The sequence below is a fragment of the Aethalodelphis obliquidens genome, unplaced genomic scaffold, assembly GCF_003676395.1.
Source record: "Aethalodelphis obliquidens isolate GAN/ISIS:26980383/991018 unplaced genomic scaffold, ASM367639v1 scaffold118, whole genome shotgun sequence".
Lineage (NCBI taxonomy): Eukaryota > Metazoa > Chordata > Mammalia > Artiodactyla > Delphinidae > Aethalodelphis > Aethalodelphis obliquidens.
Genome location: NW_020838062.1, coordinates 2,197,572 through 2,214,668, shown reverse-complemented (window position 1 = coordinate 2,214,668; position 17,097 = coordinate 2,197,572). Strand labels below are relative to the sequence as shown.

The window sequence follows — 17,097 nt, the reverse complement described above, 5'->3', positions numbered from 1 at the left end:
CAACAGAAAAAATAGTGGGGGAGGGTTTCCCTGGTGGCACAGTGATTGAGAGCCCGCCTGCCGATGCAGGGGACGCGGGTTTGTGCCCCGGTCCGGGAAGATCCCACATGCCGCGGAGCGGCTGGGCCCGTGAACCATGGCCGCTGAGCCTGCGTGTCCGGAGCCTGTGCTCCGCAACGGGAGAGGCCACAACAGTGAGAGGCCCGTGTACCGCAAGAAAAAAACAAAAATAGTGGGGGGAAGGCACTTTCAAAATCCCCCAAGTTCCCCAAAGCCAGCCACCTGCATTTGCAAGAGATGGCTAGCCCTTCCCCAACCCAGTCTGGCTTTCTCCTGTAAAACCCTAAGCAGAGGGTGAGCAAGGACCATAATCCCTAGGAGGGAAAAAAAGAAAAAAACAGAAGAAAAAAGTAATGAAAAAGAAAACTCAACACTTTAGTGGGACAGAAAAGCCCCCAGAAATGTTTTTGTGTACAGGGCTTGGATCCTTTCTGTCCCCCAGTCTGGCTCCTCTCTGTTTTCTAAACATTTCCATTTCCAGGGGGCTTTTCTGTGCTTATTAGGTGTTAGAAGGCTTTGAAAACGTGATAGTATTCAGAAGAAAAGGGAAATCAATGTGCTATTTACCTCCAACTCCACCTCAATCCCTTTACTTCCAGCCAGAACACAACCTTTCCAACTACTCCCCACCTCATGTTTGTAAAGAGAAAGGTGGAACTGATTCAACTGCCCAAATAACCACAAAGTAAAACGAAAAAAGAAAAGAAAGTAAAACGGAACCAAAAGGAACTATGAAAGGAGCATAGTGTCACTCTGGGACACTATGGAACTAATACATATGGTACACCCAGTAAACAATGTTGAACACCACAAAGGCAAGAGGGAAGAGGAGCCGGGAGCACCGGTCGACCTTAGGGATGTAGTCAGGGTGAAAGAGCTTGGAAGAGAACCCTTTACTGAAGGAGCACCCAGGGCTTGGGGGGGAACTGTCATCAGACTCCGAGTTAGTGTTCTTGTCTGGATCAAAGCCCATAACATTACCATAAAGGCTGCAGGTACTGTCAACATTATACTTGAGTTGCTTCTCAAGGTCAAGGCAGCCACTCTCAACTCTGACGTCATCAGGCAAGCTACAAATGTCATGAAGGGTGCTATGGGTCTCATCAAGGGTGTTATGGATCTCCTCAAGGTTGTAGTTTGCTTCTTGCACACACCTCTGGCTGTGGACAAGCAGATGCTTCCTACTGGGGCCATGGTCTTGGCTCTCATCGGAGTTGGAGCTCTCTTCAGGGTCTTCTGGGTCACAGGTCTCAGCACGGCCATGGGCCTCTGCACAGTTGCGGATTTCAGTAGGAATAACACTGTCATCAATATCAATATCATTAATGCAAACGCCATAGCTGGGCACGGCCTGCTCTGAGGTGGATGGGAGGTCACTCAGGCTTTCTGCAGTGGCCAGCCAGGACTGATCCGAGAGAGAAGACAGTGAGCTGAGGCTTTCTGAGGAGGCCAGAGGTGCCTGCTCTGAGATGGAGGCTAGAGAGCCGAGGCTTTCTGGGCTTGCTAGGCCAGCCCACACCCGTCTGGAGGGAGGAGAGCCATTTTCATCTTCTATGTGCAACTGGTCATCCTTTAAGGAGACAGTGGATAGACTCATGAGGTCGAATGCTGCATGTACAATCACTTTTAGGGAGCGTGGGGGGGGGACTTTCCTCATGAGCACTTGTAACATGACTGATGGGCTCTTCCACTGAGAAAGCCACCTCTTCTTCCTGGGGTCTCTTGTGCGCAAGGTGCCGAGGAACAGGACCGAGAGGCTGTTAGCATGCAAGGGAAGTTCATGGCTCTTGCTGCCCCTCTGGGGCAGCTGCTCCCTCTGGAGTGCTGTGTAGTGGACAGAGGCAAGACCTCCTCAGGCAGGTGGGGGTAAGTTCCCTGTAAAGGAGGGACATTAACGTACTGCCAGCAGCAAAATGCTCAGCATGGCTTTCGGAGTCAAAAGAGCAAAGGAAGGAGGGTTAGGTCAGCCTCTCTGGTGTCTCTTCCTTTCAGCTTCCCTGTGTTCCCTTTCCCTCTGGCTCCATTGCCTGCCACTGGAGGCATGCTAAGTAGACTGGATTTGAAGCCCAAAGGTCTTGGGAAATCTATAGCTCTGCCACTTATGACCTTGGACAATGACTCAACCTATAAAGGAGTGATGATAAATTGTTCTACTTCTTTCTTACCTGGAGTGCGTGTGTGTGTGCGTGTGTGTGCATGTGCGTGTGTGCGTGCATGTGTGCACATGTGTGTGTTGTATGAGGATTAAAGGAGCTAAGAAATTTGAAAGGGTCAAGTGCTAATCTTAGGTTTAAGAAGTGCTCAAGGAAAGCAGATTGTCAGTCAAAAAGCCAAACCTGCATCGCCTCTTGGTAGCGGTAGCGGGTCATGACTCTTTGGGCTCTTCTGAGTTGCCTCTGAGAGCGCTGAGGTCCTCTTCGGCTGTAGAAAACATAGTTGATGTAGACATATTCTAGCAAGGACAGGAACACAAAGAAGAAGCATACGACCATATAGATGTCAATGGCCTTGATACAGGAAAATTGGGGGAGTTTATTCCGCAGATGTGAGTTGATGGCATTCAGGATGAGCATTGAAGTCAAACCTATAAACAACATAGCACAGGGTTAGTCCCCTCAGGTGGCTGAAGTTCTTGGCAAGCCATCAGACCCACACCCCACTGGAAGGGAGCAAAGGCCATCTCTGAGATTGAGAGGGCCCTCAGCAAAAGGCCTTCAGCTTACCAGGCTTAGGGCCCTGGCTCAATTGCTATCTTTGCTTCTCCTCCCCCATCTTTACACCCAACCTGTACTTCAATAGTTTAGTGATTTCCCATTGCTCTTAGGATCAAGTCAAAAATCTCCAGCCATGGTTTCATAGTGATTTACATGTCCAGCCCCGTTTTGCCCTATGATGGTCCTTTCCCCCTTTGCCTGCTAGTATGTAAGCTTTCCTGTAGTCCATCCCTCAGAAAGTTTTGTGACCCCTAAAATATTACATAAATATAAAGGTTTAGCCTAGTGTGTGCTTCTAAAGAAGGAGGCTGAAAAGTCTGCCCCAAAGATGGTGAAGGAGAAAGCAGACGAGGGTCTGGGATACACAGACATTCTGCAGAGTGGGACCAAATAAATTTGGGAGCTGATCTCTTTAGGCCCCTCCTTAGTACTGCTCAAAAGCCTTTGATGCTCCCCATTGCTTATACATGAAGTTCCAACTGCTTAAAATGGAATTTCATGTTCTTCCCAAGTCAGCCCAAGCTGCCTTTCTGCTACTCTCCCCACTTCCCCAGCTTGTGCTCCAGGCACCCTCCTGGAAGTCCTCAAAACCCAGTTTGAGCAATATTTTCTTGGTGCAGTTTTAGCCGATAAGATCTGGGTCATTACCTGGGTCATTTCCTCCTCTGGACTCTGATAGCATTTGTCTCAGCATTCCATTAGACACTTGCCAGGAGCAGCTCATCTAGAAGCCCTCTGCTGCCTAATTGGGCATTTTGATATGTTGCTTAATCAATGTTTATTGTGTTGCATTTCTGATCTAAATTTGTGACTTGTCCATTCATTTATGTATCCAGCAAATAATGAATTCTGGTACTTTGGACCCAACATACCAAGATCCCAACCCTGATGTTTTTTTCACATCTGTCTCCAATGTTGGTCTCTCTGCTGTGGATTGGCTGGGCACCTGTAGTGTGCCTGTTAGGTCCCATCTTGTTTCCTTGCCTGTGCAGTCACACACTGTTCCTTACTTTCAACTTTTTTCTGAGCAAGACAACCCAAGTTCCTTCCTGGGATGGGAACAGGACCTACCTACTGTCACCCTGGCTGCAGAGGATTCATAGTTCATCCAAAATGATATCCAGGAAACAACAGTGGTGAGGACAGTAGGCCAATAGATCTGCACAAGGTAGCTGGTGACTTCCCTCTTGACCAGGAACCTCACTATCAGGCGCACATAGGAACCTGGCAGGTAGACATACTGGTATTAGGGTGGTAGGGGTGAGGGGATTTTCCGAGTAAAGTACACGATGGTGGGGGGGAAACCAATGGCCAGTTCAGCCTCTAATATTACAGTCTGGGCAGTATGTAGACCTGACCCCATTTGCTGCCTTAAGGCCAGTGACAATGGCATGTGTCAGCAGGCCCATATGGCGTAGCAAGTCTGCTATCTCTTCCTTCCTTCCTCACTTTCTCCATGTCAACTGAAGTTGAAATGGGAAAGACATGAGATATTTCAAAGCTACAACAGATGGAAGGGGAGAGGCTGGCCCTGGAAGGAGGCCTGTGGAGTGTCAAACCTGGCCAACTGCTTCCACACACATTTCCTCATTGGCAGAGGGTAAGCCATTGGGACTTTATGAAGGGGGCTTTGGAAGGTATCCAGAACAAGAAGGGAATAGGAAAGAAGGAAGAAGAGAGTCTAGAGGTCAAAGGCAGAGGTTACCAGGAATTTCCTAGGGTACAAAAGAGACAGGAGATAGGAGAGAAGGAGGGGGTCAGACCCACCTGTGTAGAAAAACACCTCTTTGCTAGTCATCGTCTTTCCTAGGAAACTGAACTGAGGGATGTGCAGCTTCTCAGTACCCTGGATGGCATTCCCATTGCCTTCCCAGTATAATAGGATGTCTTCAACTGTGTAGCCATCTAGGAGGGGGAAGGAAACAGAGTTAATCTCAGAAAGCAGGCATAGGCAGATTTCACACCAGAGGAGCTTGTGAAAACCAAAGGGTAGTTGGAACCTGCAATATTGGGGTACCTTTGTGTTTTGTGGGTCTGAGCATAAGGAAGGGGGTCACATGGAAAGAGAACTCTCAGTTTGAAGTTTCTTATCCAGGAAGGAAAGCACAGCAAAGAGATATGCTCCTACCCATTAGCTTGTGCACAATTTTCCCATAGCTAGGCACATTTCCCTATGGGACTCTTTATAGCCTAAAGGCCACCTTCTCCCTGATACCATACGTATATATACCCCTCTCTGTCTGTCTTTCTGTCTCTATCTATCTATCTATCTATCTATCTATCTATCTATCTATCATCTATCTACCTGGGAGAGAGAGAAATGGGGGAGGGAGGGATAGGGGAGATATGCAGGCCCTCTCACTGTCAAGTTTGCCTTTGGCTTCATCACGGCCCCAGTGCTGGGTAGGGAAAAAAGCGGCCTTGGGAGACATACGTACAGCTCTCCACCTCCAGCTTGCAGGTCTGCTTGTCCAGAGGGAATTTTTGCAGATTCATGGAACAAGCTGCTGTGGTGGTGAGCCTGCAAAGGAAAAGCAAAAGGAACAGAAAAGTGAGTCAAGCCCAGGCAAGTAACTGTTCCTGAGAAGACTGAAGGGGTGGGGTGGGGAGAGGCACCCCAAGGACTGACCCACCTAACACCTTCCCACACTGGCCACATTAGAGCTGGGTCCTCCTTCCCTCCCTTTCTTCTTTCCTTCTTTCTCCTCCCCCACCCTGCCCCCGCCCCGCACGCTTCCTTCCCTCCTAGAGGAAAGATGAGTTGCAGTTGTGTAAGGAGGAGAGAGGGAATTTGTATGTGACAGACACCCAAAAGTCTGGTAGGACTTACACAGATGACAACAGATACATGGCATGTCAGGAAGCCTCAGGGTGTCAGAATGGGAAGGGTCCTTGAGGAAACTGAATGCAGAGGCAGAAAGAGGACTTTCTTGCTGAAGGAGCAGCAAAGCTGTCAGGAGGAAACCGCTACACTGAAGCAGCTGAAACACCAGATCTGTTGTGGAGTGCCTGTGTGTGGTGTGCGGGTACCGATGTGGGCAGTGGCCCCGGCCTACCTTTGGCCATGGGAGCTGTTCCGACAGCAATCCCATCTCTGTGCATTGCTTATGAGGGTACTGGGGCTTAGCAAAATGCCAGTGGGTATAAATGGATAGGAGGGATTAATATATCTGAGGTGAGCTATGGAATGGGGCTTCAAGTTGTCATGTGGTAGGTCCAAGAGAGGAATCTGAGGAGGGATCTTGGAAGACCTGGGGAAGTGGGAGAAGTGAACAATGGGGAAGAGGATAATTAGAAGAGGTCTTTGTAGCCCCAGCTGGGAAGCTCTGGCCCCTTCCTTGTCCTGCCTTTCCCAGTTGCTTATACCACCCTTGTCCCTTTCAACTCTTGAAGTGATTTCCATTTTGTACAGTGGGTAGTGTGTGTGTGTGTGTGTGTGTGTGTGTGTGTGTGTGTGTGTATTTATCTCCTTTCTGTGAATTCTACATGAACATTAATCAGCTGAGGCCCCCTTTGTGACCAGTGACCTGTTCCCTGTAAGCTTTGTTGTTCTCTGACTCCAGTCTGGGTCCATGGGAAAGTGGATGGAGAAAGAAGAGGGAAACAAAGGGATTCAGCAAGAGAACCGCAGAGAAAGAGCTGTACCCTAGTAGCTCCCTCTTGGAGACATTTTCTGAGCTAAATTTATGTCTCATGCTTGTCTTAAGAGACTTTTTGTAAGAGATGAGGCTGTGCGGAGGGCTTTGGTGACTGTCTGCTATGCTATAAATAGGCCAGTGGGGAGCTCCAGTGTGCACACATTCTGTTTGTACAAAGCCATAGGCAATATACGCACACTGCGCACCCTTGGGGCCCCTGCATGTTGCATATATGATCAATGGCAGAGACCAGTCCCCCTCCTTCACTGCATGGGAGAGAAAAGACACAAATAAATAACAGAATATACATTCAATGCTAAGGCAAAGGGAGAGCTCTTCCAGTTGAGAGTATCAAAGATGATTTCTTGACAAAGAGGGCATTTGAATTAGGGATTGAAGGATAGGAAAGCTTCAGACTCGTGGAAAGAGGAACGGGTCATTCCAGACAGAAGCAACAGCATAAGGCAAGGTGTGGGGACAGGACAGCCAAGGATGGCTGTGGGAAACTCTGAAGGTTCCACTTTGACTACTGAGTGAGGGGGGCAGTGAAAGAGAGATTTGGAAAGCAGTGGGCTCCTCTGTGTGTCCCTTGGAGTGTGTTCATGGGATAATTAATGGGAAGAAGGTAGGCTGTCATGGTGACCCCCAGGTCCCTGGGGGAACTCACCGGATGCCATACCGCACCGTTCCATCTGGCTGAAGCTGAAACACGCGATTTTCTACAGTCACATCATGCACAAAAGCATCCTTGCTATTTAGAAAGTAGCAGTCAGGGACCCACAGCTTCTCAAGCATCTGATAGTCCAGGGTCAGGTTCAGATTGGTCTCATAGTATGCTAAACGTGGATCTTTCCAGGTCTGATGAAAAAACATTGTAATAGTATAGTCCTGAGGAAAGAAAGGTAAATCCTAGTTGTAAGTGAGGTTGCCCAGCTTTCTGTCCTCAGTGTTTGTGTGTATGCAGGTGTATGAAATACATCCTAAATATAGATGCGTAATGAAACATATGTAAGAGTGTTCAATGTTACGAATAATAAAATGAGCCCCATAAAATTAAAATTCAGGTTAAGAAATAGAATATTCCCAATAACTATCAATCTTCAATGTGTCTCTTGCAGAACATATTTCCCACACCTCCCAGCAGTAACCATTATCTTAGATTTTAATGATAATAATCCCTTGCTTTTTCTATTTTTTCTCTATGTTTTCTTAAGTTTTATTGTCTATGTATTTCTAAGAAACATATTGCTTAGTTGGACTTATTTAAAAATTTTTTTCTGAATGGAATCACACTATGTATTCATAAGTTGCTTCTTTCACTCAACATTATGTTTGTGTGTTTGCTCAGGTCGATGTGTGTAATTAAAATTTGTTCACTTGCATTGCTGGATACTATTCCCTTATATGAATATACTATGTGTATTATTATGTGATGACACCATACACATCAAAATCACAATGAAATAAAAACTATAAAGCAAAAGTTCCAGTTTATACCCCTATAAAGTGCAGATAAGAGCTCCCAATGCTCCTGCCTTACCAACATTGGTACTGTCTGACTTTTGACTTTTTGCTAGTCTGGTGGATATGTAATGGGTTCTCACTGTGGTCTTATTTTGCATTTCACTGATTAATAATAAAGTCAAGCATCTTTTCATAAGTTTATCTGCTACTTGGTTTTCTTCACAAAAGTGAAGTTCTTGTTTAAATTTTCTGATCATTTTTCTATTGCTTTAAAAATATTCTTCTCACTCTCACTCTGTGAGAGTGACATGGACTTATATACACTACCAAACGTAAAATAGATAGCTAGTGGGAAGCAGCCTCATAGCCTAGGGAGATCAGCTCTGTGCTCTGTGACCACCTAGAGGGGTGGGATAGGGAGGGTGGGAGGGAGGGAGACGCAAGAGGGAAGAGATATGGGGATATATGTATATGTATAGCTGATGCACTTTGTTATAAAGCAGAAACTAACACACCATTGTAAAGCAGTTATACTCCAATAAAGATGTTAAAAAAATAAAAATATTCTTATTAATTCACAGGAATTATGTGTATTTTCAATACCAGTCCTTTGTGTTGCAAATATTTTAGTCCAATCTGAACTATCCTTTCAAACTTGTCATGCTCACTTTGCTTTTTTATTTTGCAAAACAGAAGTGCCAGAAGTTTTGGCTAAAGAGAATATTAATATAGTTTAGTTACCAGTATTTATTTTTATAGTTTGTGTTTTCTGTGTCTTTTTTAAAAAGTCCTTACCTATCTCAAAGACACTAAAAGAATATCCTATATTATATTTTAAAACCATCATAAGCCTTTCACTTTAATGTCTGTAATACATCTAGATTTATTTATTTTTAATTTCAGGTGGCTGTAGTTTCCAAAACCTACTGTGCCCTCCATGTGGCCTCTGCTGCAGGTCAGAACAACAGGCTTATGACCCTGCTCCTTGTCTCATGGCTGGAGCTGACACACTTACCATAGTCATTTCTGAGATCTGTTCAATACTGGAGACATAGATAGATACTCCCACTGGCACAGGGGCACCTACAATACAGGAAGACACTATTACATGCAGTGTAGGAAAAAGGGTAAAACATGGACTCAGGAGCCAGACTGCCTGAAGTTTGAACCCCATTTTGGCACTTACTAGCTATGTGACCTTGAATAAGCTACCTAACCTCTCTGAGCTTAGTTTCCTCATGAGTAAAATGGGGATAATGATAGCACTTATCTCATAGTTAATGCAACCCAAGCACTTAGAGTAGGGCCTGGCTCACAATATGCTGAAAAGAAAGAGTCAGGCCAAAATGAAGAAAAAAATAAGGCAATGAAGCACTCTTTTTCTAAACGTTTTCTTGATAAAAAACTTAAGAGAAATGAGCCCCAAAACAAGATTTGTGGTGTGCATGAGCATATTTGTGTGAGTTCATGTGAATGTGTCCATGTGGGAACGAACGTGTGTTTTTGTGTGAATGAATGCGTGAGCTGTGTGCATGAGTGTATGTGAGCATGTTCACATACCTGAGTAAATCTGTGCATGTATTCATGTGCAGGTGAATGTGTCAGTGTGCACATGAGTGTATTTGAGCATGTTTGTATGCTTGAGTGTGTTGTGTGGGAGTGAATTATGAGTTAATGTGTTTGTGTGATCATGTATGAGAGAATGTGTGACTGTGTGAGTGTATGTGAGCTTGTTAATGTGCAAGGGAATGTGTGAACATGGGTGTGTTTGTAACCTTGTTTGTATGTGTGTGAGTGAATTTGTGAGTGTTTTCATGTATGTGAGCATGTTTCTGTATAAGTGAATGTGTGAGCACATTTCTGGGTGAATGAATGCGTCAGCATGTGTGTGTATTTGAGTGTATTGTGTGGGAGTGAATATGTAGGTTATTTGCGTGAGGCTGTTCACTTAGTGTATCTGTGAGCATGTCCATGTGTAAGTGAATGCACGATTATGTTTGTGTGTGTAAAGTTGTGTTTGGGAATGTAAGTGAACTTATGGGTGTATGTATGTGTGAGTGAGCAAGTTCATTGTATGAATATATGAATGTATTTGTGTGTGTGACCTTGTTCACATGCAAGTGATAAGTGTGATAAATGATTACACTTCTACACTCACACCCATCACACTTATAACTGTGAGTGTGTAAGTGTGGGTGTATGTAAGCATGTTTATGTGCTTGAGAAAATCTGTGAACTTGTCCATGTGTGTGTGGCTGAATGTGTGTGTTTGAGTGAGTGTGTGATCATGCTGATGTGCAAGTGAACCCATGAGCATATCCATATGTGTTAGCATGTCACTATACAGGTATGAGTGAATGTGTGAGCATGTTCAGGTGCGTGTGTTTCTGAGTTGGCAAATATGTAGACATGTTTGTATATGTGTGCATGTGTGAGTGAACATGTGGGTATCTTCATGTGTGTGAATGACAAAGCATGTGTGAGTGTCTATGTGTGTGAGTGAATTTGTGTTTGTATATCTGAGGATGTTTGTGTGCAAGTATAAGTGAATGCATGAGCATGTGGATGTATGTGGGTGTGTTTGAATGAATTTGTGAGTGTGTTTGTGTATGTGAGCACGTTTGTGTGAGAATGAATGTATGAACATGTTCATGTGTGTATGCAAATGTGTGAGCATGTGTGTTAGTGTATGTGAGGGTGTATATGTGTGTGAGTGAATTTGTGTGTTCATGTGAGTGAGTACATGGGTGAGGGTGTTTGTGTGTGTTAATATGTAACTGTGATTGAATTTGTGCGTGTACATGTGCATGTGTGCGTGTGTGTGTGTGTGTGTCTGTCTGTCTGTCTGTTTCTGCCTCCTGGCTTTCTTTTCCAGGACTAGGTGTTAGTGCTGCCCATTCAAATGTGATAATGGATGTGCAAATATGTACTAGACTATAAAGTACTGTGGAAAAATACATTTTAGTTGTTTCCTCATTGACTCAAAACTCTTCACCGGGCCTCACAGCTAAGCCATTATTCTATGTGTATTACATCACATAGCTGTTATGGAAACACGTGTGACGCTTCCAATTCAGCCTGCTGGCTTCACTGCAGGCTGGCTGCCTAGAAGCTGAGCTGCAAAGTGCTATTGGGAATCCACGTATGAATGGCAGCTGAGAAGTAAATGGGCCTCTGTGTGAAGGCATAGCATTCACAGCTATTGTGAATGATCGCTATGTAGTGACAGGGGTTTCTAGAAAGGCAGTTTTTTTATTACAGCCTTTCAGGCTCCCCACATGCGTTTAGATGAGGATGGAGGCTGTGTTACGCAGGCAACAAGCCCCAGAAGGGCCAGGTAGTCATCCCCTCAACTACCTCACTCTAGTGTCAAACTTATAATCCTAGACCATTCTGTGTCATTCAGGCAATCCAATCACTTACAGCAGAATCCTGGGGACCCGAACCCTAAAGTGCCAGGGCTCAGCTTTGTCCAAGATTCCCAGTTGAAGAGGCAAGTGGGAACTGAAGTGCAGTCCACATTCCCCTCACCAAGGCATGAGTCTTGGTCCAGGACTGTGGCCTGGAGGAAGGAGACCTGGGATCTTTTTCTAATTTATCCACCTAAATTAGGAGGGAATACCTTATGTGCTAGTAGTGGTCAGAACAAGAGCTTAGCTAAGATATCCCACATCCTTACAAGGATAACAGAGGGGAACAAGATGCTTCCAGGTAAGGTATCTAAATGCTATCTCGGGGATGATGGCCTCTGTCCCATATCCCATCGCTGTCCTTCCTGATGGACTCCGGAAGGCAGAAAAAGTGGAAGGGGGTAATCACTTCCCTCCCTCTTGGAAACTTTGCTACCCAACTCTACTTCCTCCCTCGCATCCATCAGAGTACCAGAGGAAGAGGAGGTAAATGAAGGAATGATGAAGATGTCCCATTTATTCCTTCACTCCACACCTATGTCATACCAGGTGATGGGCTAAGCAAAGGCCTTAGGGACCTGCCTTTTGCAGCACGTGCTCAGAAAGAAGCAGCTTTGTTAACTTTCCCTGGTCCCTCCTCCTCCTCTTCATCCTCCTCTTCTCAAGGAAGGAATGTCTCCCATTTGAACCCAACCACAGTTAGGTCATGTCTCTGCACGTGGGGGGCGTGTGTGCCTGCGTGTTAAGCTCTGAAACTCTACTTCACTTCAGACACAGAGGGAAATTTGATTCTGTGTCTAGTGGGAGTCATGGACTACCCCAACTCTAAACCCCCTGGCCCAGCTCTCCAATTGACTGCCTCCCCCCAACCCAATAAAACAGCCCCAGACTTAGAGTCTGTAGTTCCTCCTTCTGTCTAAATGCTAGAAGGTCCTGCATTGTCCTTGCTCTCCCACCTTCATCTACTGTTTGGCCAAACTGGGGACCCAGCTATTCCCATACTCCCCAGGTCTGCATGTCCATAAAGCTTAGGTAACCCAGGAGGTTAGGCATCAGGTGTAAACAAATCCAAGTTAGCTCAAAAAATGTTGGTGAGGTGCCTTGGAGATACCATGGGCCAGCCACACCTGACAATCCCCAGAGGGTGGTCCTTGCCCCTGTTTTGTCCCCATAGCCCCGGATGCCTGCAGAGATGGCAACCTGAAGCAGCGAGGAGAACGTGCTTGATATACTTGAATGGCTGTTGGTTAGCCTTTGCTGAGAAACAGGAAAACAATGAATTGAGAAAATGTAACAGCTACACCCTTGACACCCACTGTTGCTTGGTGCAACTGGTCTAAAACCGGTGTCATGCAATGGAGTGCTGGCTGTGCCCTAACACCTGAATTTCTATAATGAAAGAACTTACCTTCTGCCCTCTCCACTCCAGCCTCCCACTCCCCAGTGCACACTCACCTTGGATCCAGGGACAGCACGGCCTTCTGCCCTCACACTCGGAGGAAGCAAAGGAGCCAATGGGATACCAGTCAAATGTCCAACCTCCAAACCTTAGGGCATAGGGCGATCAACTTGGTTTTCAAGGGGGCTCCCTAAGCAAATCACAGAGCCCCCCAGTGGTCTAGCACAAAGGCAAGTGCTAACAGCTGTGTGCCCTTTAGGGTGGAGGCTTTGTGTATTCAGAAGACCTCTATTCATAGGTACAAATGTGAATATTAGCATTTATTAACCCTTTAGATTGGGTGTCTAGTTCTACCACCTGCAGGAAGGAGAGTGCTTTCTCTGACTTAGCCGCCCTACTTTTTAGCTCTTTCTCTGTTTCCTCTGAGCCAAAATGTGACTAATGTCTATTTAATGCACCCTTCCTCTTGTTTGTCCTTGGTCTGGGTTTCTTGGGTGTCCCCTCAGCCAGAGAATGCTATTCCTGTTCTGTGGGGTCAGGGAAGGTTGCCTGTTACTTTAAAGCTGTGTGATGGAAGCCAGTCACCCTTTCCAAAGCAAGGGGTAGGGGTAGGTGAGGCTAGGCAGAAATAAGAGGAGAAATTGATGTATTGGCTTCCTGGAGGTTTGTATTTCAGTTTCCTTGTCATTTCTCACCTTTGTGTTTAAGATCTGAGTGCTAGGCTAAGGAGTTTAGATTTTATTTTGCAGTTAAATAAAGCCATCAAAAGTTCCTGAGGTGGTTAGGTGGGATTAATAAAGATCATGCTGACTGCAGTGTGTTGAATAAACTGAACTTGGTAGGAGCTGAAGTCTTGGGGAGGGGGAGCAGAAGCAGAAGTGCCTGGAACCCAGGTGGGTGAAGTAAACTAGGCAGAGAAGTCCATGCCCTTAGTTATAAGCCAGCTGAATGGGGTAAGTGCCCAGGGTGCAAAGAATGTGTTCACAGGTGGAACACGTGTCCTCCCCATAGATGAAGCAGAAAACTCTAGCATGAGAAGCACACCTGTTGTGATTAGTGCTTCTCCAGCCACCCCAGGGAGTGTGCTTCAGGCTCCGTGCCACTGTAAAGGAGTGTGGAGGAGGCAGAGGCCTCTTGCATTAGAAGGCGGAGAAATGGGAGAAATTCCAGGGGCAGAGTGAAAGGCCTGTGGGTTGGGGGCCTGGGAGTGCTCTGCTACAGGTCTCTGCAGGGTCGGGAAGGTGGGGTTTGGAGAGGCACAAGTGTCCGGTCTAGAGGACTGCTCCTGGTCAGCTCACTGGGTGGGGCTGGCTTGTTGTATCTCAGCTCTAGTATCTGGACGTGTCTTACCTCCAAAATTGGGCCTCAGACGGACATCATATTTCGACAGCACCCTGTCCAAAATCTTGTGAACCATAGCTTCATTTGCACAACTTTTGCTGAAAGAGAAGTCATTGGTAAATATTGGTCATCAGTGAATGCCACACTGCTTCTCAGAAAACAAACAACAAAGAGCACCCTAAGCATCAACTTGCCAGGGCCTTCCCTCCTGCACACATGCAGACATATACAGTCATACGTGTACACGTCTCTCCCCGCTCCCCTCCATCCCTGCAGTGAGTCAGCCAGAAGCACAGCAGCGACGCAGACTCCTCCTCCCCCCTCCTCCTCCCCAGCTTTTATCCAAAGGGTGGGGCCTCAAGACTGGATTCTTGTTACCAGGCAGAATTGGGGGGATGGGGGGAAACTGTAGGGGAAGTGGAGAGAAGAGGGTGTGGGCAGGTGTGAGCCCTCACATAATGTATTACTTCAGCCCCCTAAGGAGCCCCACTTTACCATCAGCCTGGATGCAGCTTTCCAGGTTGGTGGGAGTCCTCTTTCTGGGGGCACCTGATTGCCCCAGGAAAGGTCATCTTTCACCCTCAGTACTCCCATGAGCTGATCCCACCAGTCTATGTTCTCTAGCTCAGTCACATTTCCCCTACCTAGGCTAAGGCCAGCATTTTGTTGTCACGTCTATGTGAATCTTGTTTTTGTACACCTCTAAGACTTGGCATATTACATATGACACAGAGAGACAGCCTTGCTCATGTAGCAGAGTTTTATGACCCTCATCAATCATCATTTTTGATTCTTGGGGTTCAGGGCTGTCCTCAAAAACACATGTATTCTTGGAGCAGGGATCTCTTTGGCTAAGCATGTGCTTCCAGCCTAGACATGTCTTGGGTGAGCACATGTAAATGGACCCAGCGCAACCCCGCAGAGAGCTGGCCTTTCCAGAAGTCTCTGATGTGCCCTCCCAATTCACCTAGTCCTTCATGGGGGGCTCTTTTCCCCAAAAGGGGCTTATGAATGAGAATAGGCCCTGGGCATCACTATGACTCTTAGGATCTTTGATGCATTGACTATGGAATGTCAGCCTCTGCAAATCTCTCTCGTGTGTGTGTGTGTGTGTGTGTGTGTGTGTGTGTGTGTGTATGTGTGTGTTCACTAGCGCAGTTTGGTATGTTGGGTTGAGGACATTGCAGAGCTGTCTGCTGGAACCTTGCCCAACTATGCCCCCTTTTCCTAATACATGTTCATTTCTGGTTTGCCATTTAAAAAATTATTCTCAATCATCTTTAAAAAAAAATCTCATCATCTTTAATGACAAAATTTCAAAGTGTGCACATGAATGATTCCTGAATTAAAGCAACGCATTTCTGCCTGTTTAGGACCACACACACATTATCCATATGCCAGCACTCAGGATCTGTGGCCACCACAAATACACATTTCCATGTGATCTACATGTAAAGGCTGACTGTTTAACATCTCTTCAGTTATTTGCAGACCCAAACAAACTTGAAATCAAACAGCTAATCTTCAAATGTTTTCACAGGAAGCAAGTACAAAAATGCACCCATCTCAGGCCACAAGGTTATATATTATACAGCCGCCGATCGCACTGTCTGGGCTACGATGAGGTTGAGTCAATAATTTCTATCTGCAGCATCGGAAAAGGTCCCTCACTGCTCAACACACGCATTCAGGAACACACGCACGCACCTCATGGAATAGAAAAAAAATCCGGACTCAAACAGGTGTCTCTACTGTCTATGTTTTGTGAATTTCTCATCACCCTGTACCCCCTTCCCCCAATCCTACAGGTGCCAAAGGACGTGACTGGGAAAAGCTACTAGGGGCCTTGGTCCCCGGGGGATGGATGGCAGACCTTGGGGTGAGAGCATCTTTCCCCCCCACCCCCTGGGGCTGCAGTTTGGGCACACGCGGGGCTCTGTCAGGTCAGGCGCCGCAGTAACAGGTGGGCTGAAGCACAGGGCCCCCCGCGGCCCCCCACTCCCATCCCACCAACCTCCAGGGACCTATAGGCAGGGCCCGCACGCCAGGGCTCGGCGAGCCCGGGTCCAAGTCTTCCCCAGCCCGCTCCGTCCAAGAGGTCCGAGGCTGCCTATCCTCTCCTGTCACCACCATGCCCAGGCTGGCGGCTCCCGCTTACCAGTTGAAGAGGTCCAGGACGACATCGGGCACGGTGGAGGAGAGCTCGAAGAAGTGGAACTTCGGGGTGGGATTGAGGTCGTTGCCCTCCGCGAGCCAGGTTCTGATGAGCAGCAGAAGCACAGCGGCTCGCAGCATCCCACGGATGCCCATGGCTATGGCACTCCGGGGGTCGGAGGGCGCGAGAGACTGCCGTCAGCCGCTGGGGAAAGGGACGGGGTGTGGGCAGTGCGGGGAGAGAGGGAGCTGGGGGGTCGCTAGGAGTCGCCTCTAAGGAGACAGTAGCGAGAGTATGGGGAGCAGGGAGCGCGGGGTTCGGACCGGAGCCCAGAACCCAGGGGGAGCAGTCCTCCAGTACCTCTGCCCGACGCAGCGCCCTCAGGACGCGCCCAGCAGGTGCGAGGTGCGCTCCGTCTGCGGCCGCTCCAGGCTGCGACTGGGCACCCAGCCTGGAGCCCGGCTGGCTCCGCCCACTCCGACGGTAGCACTGGCAGAACCAATCCGGCAGGTGCCAGGAGCCGCACAAAAAGGCGCGCGCTCTTGCCTCCGCCCGCAGCCAGCGCACCGCCAGCTCCCCGCCCCTTCAGACCTCTGCAGTCGTCCCCCTGCTAGCAACAGACACAGACAGGGGCGGGGCCGGCCCGGGGGAGGGGGAGGGGAATCGGCTGCAGGGGGGCTGGGCATGCATCCGCACCTAGGGCACCCGGTGGGTCCTGCTCTTTCTCTCTGCAAAAATGCAAAATGTGCGTTTCTTTTGGAAGACCGTGTGCCCAGGAGTTTGTTTTTTGTGGTGAGGGAGTGAGGTAATTAGACTGCCCTGGCTGAATCTACATTCTGATAGAGCTGGACACATTTGGGTCCCCAGGACAAAGCTCAGGGAACTGGAAGGGTTCACCAACTGGGATCACGCTGAG

The 17,097-nt window shown here is 47.5% G+C and overlaps 1 protein-coding gene across 1 annotated transcript; it reads right to left on the bottom strand.

Moving 5' to 3' along the window:
• Positions 1-829: 829 nt before the first annotated feature.
• Positions 830-16,336, bottom strand: GABRQ (gamma-aminobutyric acid type A receptor subunit theta). Its single transcript, XM_027098053.1, has 9 exons — positions 16,185-16,336; positions 14,036-14,124; positions 8,892-8,959; positions 7,080-7,300; positions 5,213-5,295; positions 4,542-4,679; positions 3,846-3,998; positions 2,401-2,644; positions 830-1,652 (listed from the first exon to the last, which is right to left on the bottom strand). Exons 1-9 carry the CDS (start codon positions 16,334-16,336, stop codon positions 830-832), a joined length of 1,971 nt encoding a protein of 656 aa, XP_026953854.1.
• Positions 16,337-17,097: the final 761 nt, after the last annotated feature.